General features: G+C 27.6%; 1 protein-coding gene across 1 annotated transcript; it reads right to left on the reverse strand.

The window, feature by feature from the left end:
* Window positions 1-4,224: 4,224 nt before the first annotated feature.
* LOC107173179 (uncharacterized) lies at window positions 4,225-11,697 on the reverse strand. The gene is made up of 6 exons (XM_089216211.1): window positions 11,527-11,697; window positions 8,695-8,907; window positions 8,114-8,191; window positions 7,869-8,014; window positions 7,476-7,591; window positions 4,225-5,947 (listed from the first exon to the last, which is right to left on the reverse strand). The coding sequence occupies exons 2-6, from the start codon at window positions 8,892-8,894 to the stop codon at window positions 5,459-5,461; spliced, it is 1,029 nt and encodes a 342-aa protein (XP_089072337.1). The 5' UTR covers window positions 8,895-8,907; window positions 11,527-11,697; the 3' UTR covers window positions 4,225-5,458.
* Between the last annotated feature and the right edge of the window lie 1,886 nt (window positions 11,698-13,583).

The following is a 13,583-nucleotide window of genomic DNA, read 5'->3' on the forward strand; positions in this document are numbered from 1 at the left end:
GAAGACAACAAATGCCAGTGGGTCTTCTTAAACAATAACTATTGTTCTATAAGTTATAACAAATAAGCATTATTATACGTACCAACATAATAGTTTTTGTTGAAAATTCAGTTTGTCCGTACTCTAAGGGTTATTTTCTATTTAAAGGCTCTATACCTTTTACTTCAGCATGTTTAATATCATATATTTTTATTTCATGTTTATAACGACGGTTCAATTAATATTTAAATAATATTATATTTTTAAATAAAGAAATGTATTAATAGAAAATGAAAAATATAAAAATGATTTTTCCCAAGATTTCTAACGTATTTGATCTAATCCAAATCCATTTAAGAATATAAAAATGGAGTTCATAGATAAGAATAGCTTAAGAAGTTAAAACGCATATTTTGGGGAAAAAAATATTTGGAAAATTCATATGAAAACTAAACTAGATGGACTCACTAAAAATATCGTACACTTCATTGCACTATGAGACAGATAAAGTTTTTTTTTTAATTTTCATAATGTGTAATAGAGATGTAATTTAAAATTTATTAGAGAAGATGACAAAAGTACCTACAATGAATTTAAAAAAATAAATATTTGATGTTTTGTTATTGTTCCCAGTGCTAAACTCTTTTTTAGTCATATGCTAATAAAACACATCAACATACAATTTTAATAATTTAGTTATTTTTTATTTGACTATTAATTCATGCATTAGAAATAATTTGAATAGCAAATCAACGTTTTCCAGGTGAGCTAGTATTATTATATCAATAGGTACACTATTATACGAATATATATATATAATTCAGTAATCACAAATGTATAATAATTCTCAAGAACATATACTAAAATATTTTTGCTATAAATCAGTTATTTTTAAATTAAAACCAACTGAATACATATGCTCACACATATTTATATTTCAAAATTTTATGTTTATAGACAGCCAATATTGTCTGTGTACAATTATCATAGCCCAATTGCATTCAATTTTCATTCTCGGCTCCGGGTTGGGTTACTGGGTATTTGTATAGATATTTAAAAATAATAATAATAATAATTATAATAACTTAAGTTGAGAATTTAATTAGTTAATTAATTAAAAATACTTAACTGAGTTAAAAAAAGTTTGCTTAACTGTTAAGCTTAAACATTTTAAAATGTTTTTCATCAACTTAACTTAATTCAGTTAAAAACTATCATTAACTTGCTCTAGCTTTCCAAATTCTATTCAAGAATAATTAATTAACTTTTCCACTAATCGGTCATGACAATTGAGTTGTTGAATCAATACAAATAATGTTTTTTATGTTATATTTTAATAGTCCTAGAAACCGATGAGCTGCTTTCATAGGCTATGCTAGTTATACACAATATATCAACGTATACAAAGTTTATCAAATGATGGAATAGTAATAATATTATACATAGTACATTGAAGATTACAGGAATAGCGTACTACGAGTTGAAATTTGAAACAAATTGAATTATTATGATTTGTATTTTATTTATAAGGTAGGCTATTATGCTTAAAGTAAATCCAAATATTAATATTAAGGGGGCTGCAGCCATTTAAAAAAAGTAACTTTTAGACCAATAAGCTAGACAAAACTGGAAAAATTTGGTTTGACAGATTATAATTTTGAAAACGGATTATGAATAATCAACAAGTTTACTAGGGAATGATTGAGGTGATTTTGAATATTATTTTTTCAGCTGTGATCTCCAAAAATAAAAACATCAAAAAAATATGATATTTTTCATTATGACACTAACAATAATTGGAATATCCAAAATCGATAGGTATGTATATTTTGGCAAAACACAGACAGGATCGAATCCTTTTGCACAACGTTCCGACATAAAAGAAGGCAATGTAATGTATAGTAAAAATGTTACTAGATAGACCATATCCTGATTATTACTATGTTCAAAAATTGTGTACACGATGTCAAAATAGTCAAAAAGAGCTAACCATGATACAGATCACTACCTAGTAAAAGGAAAGCTAAAAGTAAAACTTAATAAACTGATATCTAGAAAAGAAACATTAGTAGTTAGATATGAGTTGAATAAGTTAATAAGTTAAAGGATATCAATATATGTAGAATTTTCAAATAACAATTGAATGAACCATTGATCAGTTTAAACATAAATCAAAAAGAGACAACTGATACTAAATGGAAATTTAAGGGTTAAGGGTGCTTTAAAAATCGGCCACAGACACAAACATTAATAACCAAACAAAAGGGAACAAGAAACTGTGGTTCATCAATCCCTACAAAGAAAAATTTAATTGAAGGAAAAAGGTAGGACTCATTTGCTCATTGACCCCACTTGTAGAGAGAAAGTGTGGCATACAAAGAATGTCAATAAAAAGCAAATAATATCTTTAGATATGAAAAATTAAAATATACAAAAGATATATTAGAAGAAGCCGAGATTGATCATAGGGTTAATAGAACTCGACAACTATAACAGAAAATAAATTTAATTAAAGAAGGGTGATCTACTGATATAATAAAAGGCGTAATGATTGGCACTATGAACGGGAAAAGACCCAGAGGGCGTCCAAGACAGAGGTGAATGGACTTAGTCAAATCAGATCTGAATAAATGTGCTCCAGGATTAAAATTAGAAGATTGTGTGGATAGAGATAGATGGCGTCAAATAGTAGAAGCAGTGAAGTCCCTAAATGGGCTATAGAAGCTAAAAAAAAAAAAAAAGGAAGCCTGAAATAACATAAATGTTCTTTAAAAATGACGATGGTTCTCGAGTGACTGACTAAGCCAAGGTATTGAAAAATCGAGACAGTATGTTTGATTATTACTTAATTATGAAAAATCAGTTGAAACATTTGGATGGATGCCAACAGAACCCAATGACACTTATTATCCGCAATCAAACAAAGAAGGAATTTTACAACTTAACAGGCTATAAAAACCATAAAACTCTTGTGTACGACGGAATCCAAGAAGTACTAAAAGCCTGGACGTGAGAACAATAAATAGACTACATTGTATCATAAAGAGTATTTGGCATAAAGAAAGACTTCCGAAGGACTGGGGTACTAAATTAATTTATCTTTTTCACACACACCAAAAAAAAAAAAAAATGATCCACAAGAATGTAGTATAAAGGTATAGCGTTACTTGATACAACCAATAAAGTCCTGGCATACTGTATACAGGAAAGAGTAAGGACCATAGCGGAAACTTTACAAGGAGACTATCGGGGAAGATTTAGGCCCAATGAATCAGATTTTCATAATAAAACATATCCTCCAATAAAGGTGGGAATATAATAAAAATATACACATTTTGTTTGTGAATTTTAAAAAAGCCTATGATTCTATCCGTAGAAAAAGCCTAATAAATATACCTGATAAATTTAGATTCCCAAGTAAAATCGTAAATCTCAGGGTGACAACAGGTCTCTACCAAGTGAATGTACTGTCCTCAGTGTTGTTTAACCTGGTACTGGAACAAATATAACGAGAAATTCCTCTCAGAAGGAATTGAGCTTAGACAGATAACAATAGGACTCTTTACATACGTGGTCGATATCGTTCTCTTTGATGATGATATCGTGAGGATAAAATGTCTGAAGTAAAAACTTATAAAGGCCATGAAAAAATGAGGGTTAAATGTTAACAATGATAAGGCGGAATACTTGATTATCAGCCGAAGTAAGAGACATTAAGGACTAGAACAACATATTAAGTTAGAAGGATATACATTTAGCAAATTATCACAGTTTAAATATCTGGCAACTATTATTACTCAAGATCATGAACATAAAGCGGAGGTGTGGTCGAGAATACAATTAGGTAATAAGGGATACTATGAATTAGAAAAATTACTAAGATCTAGGACCCTCTCTAAGAATTTAACAATACGAATGTATTTGATATTTTTACGAACTATTTTCCCAATGATTCTGAAATATGGGCACTGAGAAAAGCCGAAGAAAGACTTGGGTTATTTGAGAGGAAAGTTTTTAGAAAAATGTATGAACTGGTCTTTGATTTCACACAATTATATTTAAGAATCTATGAAGTAGGAAATATTGGATATTTATGAATTGCAAGTGTGAAATAATTTATCAAGTACTAATTTGTATTTCTTATATAATAATAACAATAAAAAAAACAACAGTAGGTATTATAGATATGATATATTGGTATAATATATTATAATAGACAATAATTATAATATTTTCTTTCTTAACGGATTTTCATTTCAGAAAATATTTCTCTTTTTCAGTATAAATTTATTTTATGTAATTATTAGTACATCAGTATTAGATTAATACATTTGGCATACAATATAATTAAATTGGTAGAGTTTGTATTATTATTTTACTCAGTATTAAATGTATAAATGTTAAAATAAATGTTAATAATGCTATTTCCTAAAGATTTAAATATTGAATAGGTGGCATAATAATGTTATATTTTAATGTTTGCACTAAGTACTTAGTAGGCAAATTTAATATGTGTGTGATGGTTAAGAATCAGATGTTGATAACTTTTATCTTGTTGTTGGAACACTATGTACGGTACATTCATAACTTATTATGTATTTCAATAAATAACTAATTTAGATTTTTAATTTTGGATGCATTTTAGTATTTTAGGTAATTTATTAAAGTTTTATGGTATTTTCATTTTTTTTTTTTATTAAGTTAGATAACTAATTAAATTTATTATATAATATAATATTTTTAAATCCTCTATAATTTTATTATTTTTAATATCTGTAATTTGAATCAAAATTATGTTTGTTATTTTAATTTTTAAACCAATAAATGATTGTATTAACTAAATAAATAGTTTTATGAGCACTCTTATGTAATTAACATTGAGCATTTTTTGAGTTATTTTTTCATCGATACATTTTTTAGGGAAATTTTATAGATTTTTATAAAATGTTAATAATGGCATGTAATTACCTTTTGAAAAAAAAAAAGTTATTTAAACATAATGTCAGTAGGTACCTAAGTAGTTTGTTAAAATACACGTTAAGGGTATTAGACAAAATACAAAAATAGTGAATTTAATTTGTGAATATGATCATGTAATAATCGGTATAATCATTATTTTTAATTAACCTATGTAATATAGTCGTATAAATATAGAGGTATAATTTTAATTAATTGTTATGGAAATTGTTTTTTTTTTTTTGTGTAGTCAATTATACGTTTTTCAAAACCAGTGAAGAAATGTGATAATATTTTTTATTGTGTTTGATAATAATATTATGCTATAGATGATTTTTGATCATCACTAACTTCATATGTACCTATTGAATACACAATGCTATATAATATTTCTATCATATACTCATGCACTATACGTTATAGTTTAACGTAATCGACTAAGGATTTTTTACTATAATGTTACTACTTCACTAAGCTCTGCCATTGGTTATAGCGAGTATTGACTACGTTTTATTCGCGGGCACTAGTAATGACCTAGGTACTCTGTGGAGAGGACATCAGCAGGAAAATGAAATCCCGATCGTTGGGGCAGTGGGTTTTCGCCTGCAGCTCCAAGATTTCCGTCGGGTTCATGGTGAAAGCGACTAAAGCGCCTGCGCATGTTTGCGGCTATGGTGTTGGGTGAGCCGGGATGCTGTTCGTTGTTAGTGTTCTGTAAGACGAACATGACGTGGCAAAATATGTAGTCGTCGATAATTTCATTGGATTCGCTCTCGACGGGTTCTAGTGGCGATATCACTCGCTCCGCACGTATGAATCTGTACATAGGCGTCGCCCGACGTCTATTGTTCATAGAATGAGAAAATTCGAGATTAGGAAAGAAATAGAACAACGGCGAACAGAGCGTGCGGTGCAACCGACGGACTATGGACCGAAAAACACCGACTCGTTCCCGCGTTAAATGAAGCTCACCGGGACAGAAGTATCTACGACACACCGGGCACGTACCGTACTGCAACAAAAGAAATGATTAATAATTGATGGCGCTTAGGCTATCTGGCAGCCAGTCAGAACTACACAACTAATTTTCATTGGCTCTCCTAATAAACATAAATATCTAAGCATTTAAAATGTTCTAACTTATGCATCTTAGGGCACTGGCTTAAATCAATATATTTTATGTTATTGCAGTGATATGAATTGGTGTTTCCGAATTACCTGCGAATATCATTAACTAGGTTGAATAGCATAATACGTACTCAGTCTTAGTTGCGGCATTGGTTTATACGAAATAAAAACAATGTATTCAATTTCAGTAAAAGTGGCTGGATTCGCATGAAGTGAACAATTTACAAATTAAAATTTTAACACAAGTAAATACATAAATAATCGGGCGTTATAATAAATTCGATGTTAATTGTGGTTAAAAATAAATATCTATCAACATTATAGAAAAAAATTGAATGAAAAAGTCATTTAGTAGTTAACCTCTCTGCGCACAGTAGTAGATAGGTACACAATTCTACTGTGTCAAGTGTATCTCGTCATTGAGTAGGCTCTTTAATGGATGTGTTAAATGTTAATTCAATGATAAATTGTATTCCGACAAAAACCTGCCTGAGCGAAAACAATCTAACTTGTTAGTAACCAATGTTAATATTACCAAATAATACCTATGAAAATATTATATGGTTAAAATATTATATTTTGAAAAAGTACGGAAAACCTTCAATTTTAATCTTTTAAGAGTACTAAACTATTGACTAGATACAATTAGGTATCAGAAACCTACTTCAATGTTGATTATCAGAGTAATGAATTCTACTATAAAGTGTCTTCAGACTCCTGACAACCACCCCCAACAAAAATAAAAATTTTCAAAAGAAACATACACATCATTGTCAAATTAACATAAAATAAAGTTGAAATAAGTACAAATTGATGTAAGTACTTACAAATAATTGCGTTTCAAATGTTTATTGATCTTGTATCTACTAAGTGTCCCTTAGAAAAATATCTTATAATTATTACATGGAATTTATTTTTACTAAAAAGCATCCATTTCGCCGATACGTGAGTTATAAAAGTACTGTATTAGTTTTATATTTTATGTCACATCTTTATTAATAAAATATGACTGAAAGTTGTAAGGCTGCAAATTAATATCATTTGGTACCTAACTATAAAAAAAAAAATGTATTTGATACGTCAAAAATGACGACAGCAAAAAAATTAATCGAACAGTTAAGTTTTTAGGATTAAGAATAATTTTAAGACTTAAGTATGTACCTATTTTATTGTATCAAAAAATGTGTGTATTACTTTATACTCATAATTTATTAGTTACCTATTCCATCATTGAAATAAAAAGTAAATATATTTACTTAGATAACTCGACAGAATAATTATTTTATTTATTATTTATTTATACAGCATTATGTAAGTACAATATACTAATGTACTATCTTCCCAACCAAAAACCGTTTTTTCATTTATGTACCTATAGTAAAATAACTATTTAATGAAAAAAAAAAAATTACCATACTAATCCAATGAGTGATGCATTTCTCATGAAATATATGACCACAAGTCAATTTCATCGCTTCTTCATCAAGTTCATAGTCGTCCAAGCAAATTGTACATTGGAATCGCTTATCTACAAATAAAAAATCAATCAACAACTTTTAATTTTTAGTTTCACATATTTGTCCCTCATTGAGAAACCGGCTTTAACTTTTGAACGATGAAGTTACGAATATTTGAAACTAAATTTTTTGGTAGTATTGCGGTGAAGCGGAGGAGCTAACTTAACACACGTAAGTACCAGATTTCTATTGAACACGCAGGCGTTGGTGAAATATTTGTAAACAATTTTTGGGTGCAATTAATTTTTTTATGCATAAAATGATTTTTATGATGTTAATAGATTTTACCAAGTTGTTTTTGAGTAGTATAAATCGTAGTCAATAAATCCATTTTTTCATTGGCTGCATTTGAACCATAAGTTTCATGTTGACCCGCACCAGTATTAGCATTGGCAGAAGTCTGTGGCTCAATTTCAGGTATTCCCCAGACAAAGCTAATAATTGCGTTAAAATAAAAATCTATAAGTTATAATTTATAATTGATGTATATTAATATAATAACAGTTTGAAATGACGTAATTGTAATAACTTACACCGGATTTCCACTTGACTTAAAATATTTAGATACGTTTCTTACTGTATTTTTAATTTTTCCAACGAACTTTCGATTGCTAAAATAATACATATTAAGAATATAAATATTTATATGCATATATTTACTTATTTATTATGTTGTAAAAACATATATTTATATTATTTATTGTGTAAAAGTGTTATTATATTTTGTAACGTTGAATATTAGTTATTACATACTGACTATAAACAAAAAATATTAAGCAAACATCTTCAGCTTAACATATAAGATTTAAAAGACCATTATTGTAATGGCATTTAAATGTATGATAAATGATTATAGAATCATGTTTTTTTACTAGTGGTAATCTATTGTTTTTTTTATGACAGTTTTTAGATGGTATAACCGTATAATAACCAACTGTAGTTATAAATATTTTTACATGATTAAGTATTTATAACATGAAATATAAAAATAACATAAAAAATATGCATGCATAACACATAATATTCAATTATGAAATGATTTATTTTTAATTAAAATGTAGATTCTGATCCAAAAGTAAGTAAAACATCAGCAGGGATAATATTTCAATATTACCTTCTAAATTGATCAGTACTTTTATCATTATCCAATGGTACTTGATCAGGTTCATTATTTTTATCATGGTCCATTGGTTCTTGATTAAGTACATTCATGTTCTCGTGGTTCAATAGTTTTTGATTAGGTTCATTCGTTTTCTCATGGTTCAACAGTTTTTGATTAGGTTCATTCATTATATTGTTTTCTTTTTTAACCATACCTAAATATGTACTGTAAAATTTACAATTTAAAAATATAAATAAACTAATTTTTAATACAGTTATAAGAAAAAGCTGTCAAGTATAAGTATAAGTACACTCTGCTGAGTCTGCTGTCCAGTAGATGTCAAATGTACCTAATCATTAAGTACCTAAGCCAATGTTATGGATATGTTAAATTAGAAGAGATTCAATGATAAAAATTGTATACAAAAAACGATTTTGATAGGAGACTCAGCTTAAAGTTTTAAATATACATAAATATATTTATGTTAGGTATATTGATTTATTGTAATATTAGTAGGTTAGGTAGGTTAGTATATTAGTAGGGTTATATTACTAAGTACATAATATTCTGTATATTCCAAACTATATAAATATGCTATATCCTAAAATATTAATCTAAATATTTTGAAAATGTTATTACATATGCGGTAAAATATAATCATATAGGTACCTACGTTTAAAGTTAAAAGTCCTAAAAAAATTTTTTTAATCACAACATAAAAAAAAATAATTAAATTGTTATTCTTTATTAAATTTTAATTTTGATAAAATGTAAACTACAAATGTCTAAAACAAAATTATGCTTTTATAATTTTGGGTTTCAGTATGAACTATTTATGAGGAAGTTTATTTCAACTTTTTAAGTTTTTTCGACAAAGTGTAATTTTAGATTCTGAGCGGAGCGATGAATGTATTGATTTTACCATGATGTGTGTTTTTTTTTTGGGTCTGTCATCACGTTTTGGGGCAGTAAAAGTGCTTCGATTTTTGACTTCAGTACCTTGTTCGATCAGAAAGTGAATCTAGTTGGTATTTTGGGTGGTCAAAAGTGATTATTAAATTCTTAATACTTTTCTAAATAATTGAGAAAAACAAACTAAAAATTAAGGGAAAAACGGGAATTTTTACGCATACTCATTTTTCGACAAAATCGATTTTGGTTTTTGATGTAATTTTAAAACAAATGACCATAGATACATGACATTTTCACCGAATGTTAATATAAGTATATTCTATCCACCATGCAGTTTTAAAAGTTTTCGACTTTCGACTTTACAAGCATTCAAAGTTTGAATTTTGACAACATGTGTAAAAATCACGAAAATCACGAAAATTCGCAAATTATTTTAAACTAGAACTTCTTAAAAAATTTTCTTTTTAAATCTAAGATTTGAAAATTTTTAATAATTTATAATATATTCTAGATAGATAAACCGTCTTCGCTCAGAATCGTTTTTCGTATACAATGATATAATATCATTGGATTCAAATTTAATTCCATCCATTTCAGTAACTCACTTGTAAACCTACTGTACAGCAGAGCGACATCAACGACTTACCCGCCTTTTTTTATTCGTATTTACCTACAGAAAAAAAAAAATAACCAAAAATATTGAATACATATAAGTACCAATCACAAAATAGTAAAAATATTCTGAAAATAATATCCTGTACAAAAATGCTAATATTATTTTATTTTTAATTATAAGAGTAGATATTTTAGAGGAGCGTTTGGGTGATTGCATCTCCTCTGTTAATAAAATGATTGCATACGTGCATATACGTTTCAAGCAAATATTTACGATAATTAGCGACACCCAACACTGTAATAAAAGATTCGCGAACACATTTTGACATACCTATACTCACTTATTTGAGATTAAGCAACAAACCCCCATCATATGCCCTAAATAGATTACCCGTTCCCACCGTCATCACGGGCTGGATTAGCGCCTGTTTAATTACTAAAAAAGTAAAAAATAACAATTTCACAATTTTTATTATAAGGTCGTAGTTACGTTTTTTTTCAATTATAAAATACGTATACCATCATCATTATCTATTTATTTATCTTTTTTCAAATCCGGAGACAATTATTATAAAAATTATTAAAACCATTTTGTTAGGTAAGTTTGTTATCCCTACAGTGCGATAGTAATAAATAATTAGTCATTGATAAAAAATTAATCTATTCTGATTAATATGTAATTCATTTTTATAATCGTACACTATCTTTGATAATTAAATAGACAACAGTTAACACCCATAGTTATATAAACTGTAGACTAATTAATAATTATTAATAGGCATTAGTAAAATATGCGTGCAACAAAAAATAACAACACAACACACATATTATAATATTTCCATGTTAATACATATTAAGATATCATATTTATTGTGAATAATAATGTAGTTATAGTATAATATAATACATTTACACAATATTTAAACAACAATTTTATGTAACCACAAAATTATTCAATAATAAGTCTGTACATGGAATATTATAAATATAGTTTATCATAAAATAATATATTTATACGTCATATCCTTAAAGCAGTCTGTACCATCACAGTAAACTCAGTATATACCTACATGGTAAACAAAATTTAAGTTAATATTTGTAAATATTGCCTTTAGAATAATTTCAAAATAAAAAAATTGGGGTGAAAATGTATGTTGAATGAGCATGTATATTAGGTATATAATCATCAAATATGAGTATAATAATTTAAAAATAATTTAAATACCTATGCAAATTCATTTACTTTTCAATAAAAAATAATATTATTAAAATAAAAATGTTTTGTTAGTTATTTTACTGTGATATTCAAATATCTACCTTCGTATAATTGCAACTGCTTCAATTTTCGATCGTTTTTAATAGAATTCCAATATTCTCAAATTTAAAATAAGATAAGGTGAGCATTGAGTAATGAAAAATAAACAAAAAATAAAATGAAAAGTTTAACGTTGTCAACACAGTATGCGACAAAGTAAAATTGAGAGTAGATTGATTCGATTCCTTAACACCAGAAGTACAACTAGAGTCACAAGCGAGCAGGTTTACCATTTGCCGTTTTTTTTTCATCTGCAGAATACAGACTTTGATACCCTGGTTTAAGTATATATGACTTGGTATTGATTTTTCTTGTTTGGGTGGTTCAGTGGCGACGACGCAATCGACGCATGCCACAATTCTCGATATCATTGTACAATATGTAGTTAATAATGAATTGTATAATATATAATAATATTATTATTGCTAGTATTAAACATTAATTTAATTATTATTCTAGCAATCGATTATTGTATAGTATGAAATTGTATACTCTAATAATTCGTAGAAACTATACACAGTTAATACCTATAATCAGTTTTCATCTATATCTTATAGAGTTATATTATTATGTTTTATTCAAAGTGCACAAACTCATTGAGATTTTTTCCCGTTTTTTTTTTATTTGATACCTATTATAATGACAGCCCCTTTATTGTAATAATAAATTAACAAAATCAATGTTATTTGCGTTTTAATATTATTCATTATATAAAATATGATAATATCACATACATTATGTTTTTTTTGAGCTGAGCTAGCACATTATAAAAATGAAAGCCATCTTTAAAAGTGATTAATAGCTAAATCTAAAAAGTATTATTATCGTCACAAATAAATAATATACTAAACTACGAACTGCTTTTCGGGTTCAGAAATTTTTGTTATATATTGTAACCCCCCCTCCTTGATGAAAAGAATATATTGGGTACAGAAAATATATGTATAATACATATTAATGCGCTTATTAGTCATGAGTACCTACAAGTTAGGCTCTACCCCTACCATATCCGAAAAATCAATGATGTACCTACCTACCACGCCATATTATAGGTACTTCATTAATATCATCTGTAAGTCGAAGAAACATATAAGAAATATCACTAACGCAAAACGGGGTGTGTATCCGGCTGCATACTGCGTCCCGAAAATATCCGAATTGCGGCCCGAGTATATTTTGGGTACAGACGAGTTGCGGCCCGGGTTTTTTTCAATTCTAGATAATTTAATCTTAACCGAAAGACCTATCATGTAGTGACTTGGTATACTTTATAAGTACGTTCTGATATCTTTAACGGATGTAGAACGAAGTTTTTCTCGATTTAAGAATATATTTACTGAAAACCGATGACTTACTGAAAATTTAAGTCTTTAGTAGTCAACTGTAACTCTTCAGGTAACTTTGAAATATTATAAAAATATACTAAATTTATTTTAATTTATTTTTGTTCATGACTTTTTATTTAGATGAGTGAATGTTCAAAATGCAACATCCTACTTTATACAAAATACATAGCTAAATAACTACATTAGGTATATATCAATTATTTCAAATAGATATTTAATACATTTTTTTGTCCATATTACTCATTTAATGAATTATGTATATTTGTCATTTTTAAACAAAATAAATTTAATTAACATGCATTTTTGTTTGCATATTTTTACATATTTGAATGAAAATCAATGCATAAATGCATGCATATTGTAACATAATAAAATATAATTACATACATATAATTAATTTAATTTTAAATTCCAGGACGCAATTATTCATATGTAACTCAAAAAAACTCGGGCTGCAATTCATATGCATCCCAAAAAAACTCGGGCCGCAATTGGGAAGAAATTTTTACCGCGGGACGCAACTAGTAGCCACCCGTGTATCCTTATCGTAATTAGCAATCAAAATTTGACTTAAAATTGTTTAGTTAACCAATGAATAATGTGTATTTTTTCTGGGAATCCGATGTTATGTTAGGCAATATATTTAGATGCTCACAAATTGCCTCCCACCTGACCCTCGAATTGCCTCCCGTGATTTTTTTTTCTTAAAAAGG

The sequence above is a fragment of the Diuraphis noxia genome, unplaced genomic scaffold (genome assembly GCF_037042655.1).
Source record: "Diuraphis noxia isolate RWA-SAM2 unplaced genomic scaffold, SU_Dnox_SAM2 contig0001, whole genome shotgun sequence".
NCBI classification, from domain to species: domain Eukaryota; kingdom Metazoa; phylum Arthropoda; class Insecta; order Hemiptera; family Aphididae; genus Diuraphis; species Diuraphis noxia.

Excerpts from the sequence above, each read along its gene's own strand:
- LOC107173179 (XM_089216211.1), bottom strand. The coding sequence starts at position 8,894 with ATGGTTAAAAAAGAAAACAATATAATGAATGAACCTAATCAAAAACTG. Across the intron at positions 8,192-8,694 it reads AGTACTGATCAATTTAGAAG|CAATCGAAAGTTCGTTGGAA; the intron begins GTAATATTGAAA and ends GTATTATTTTAG. Across the intron at positions 7,592-7,868 it reads TACTACTCAAAAACAACTTG|ATAAGCGATTCCAATGTACA; the intron begins GTAAAATCTATT and ends TTTTATTTGTAG.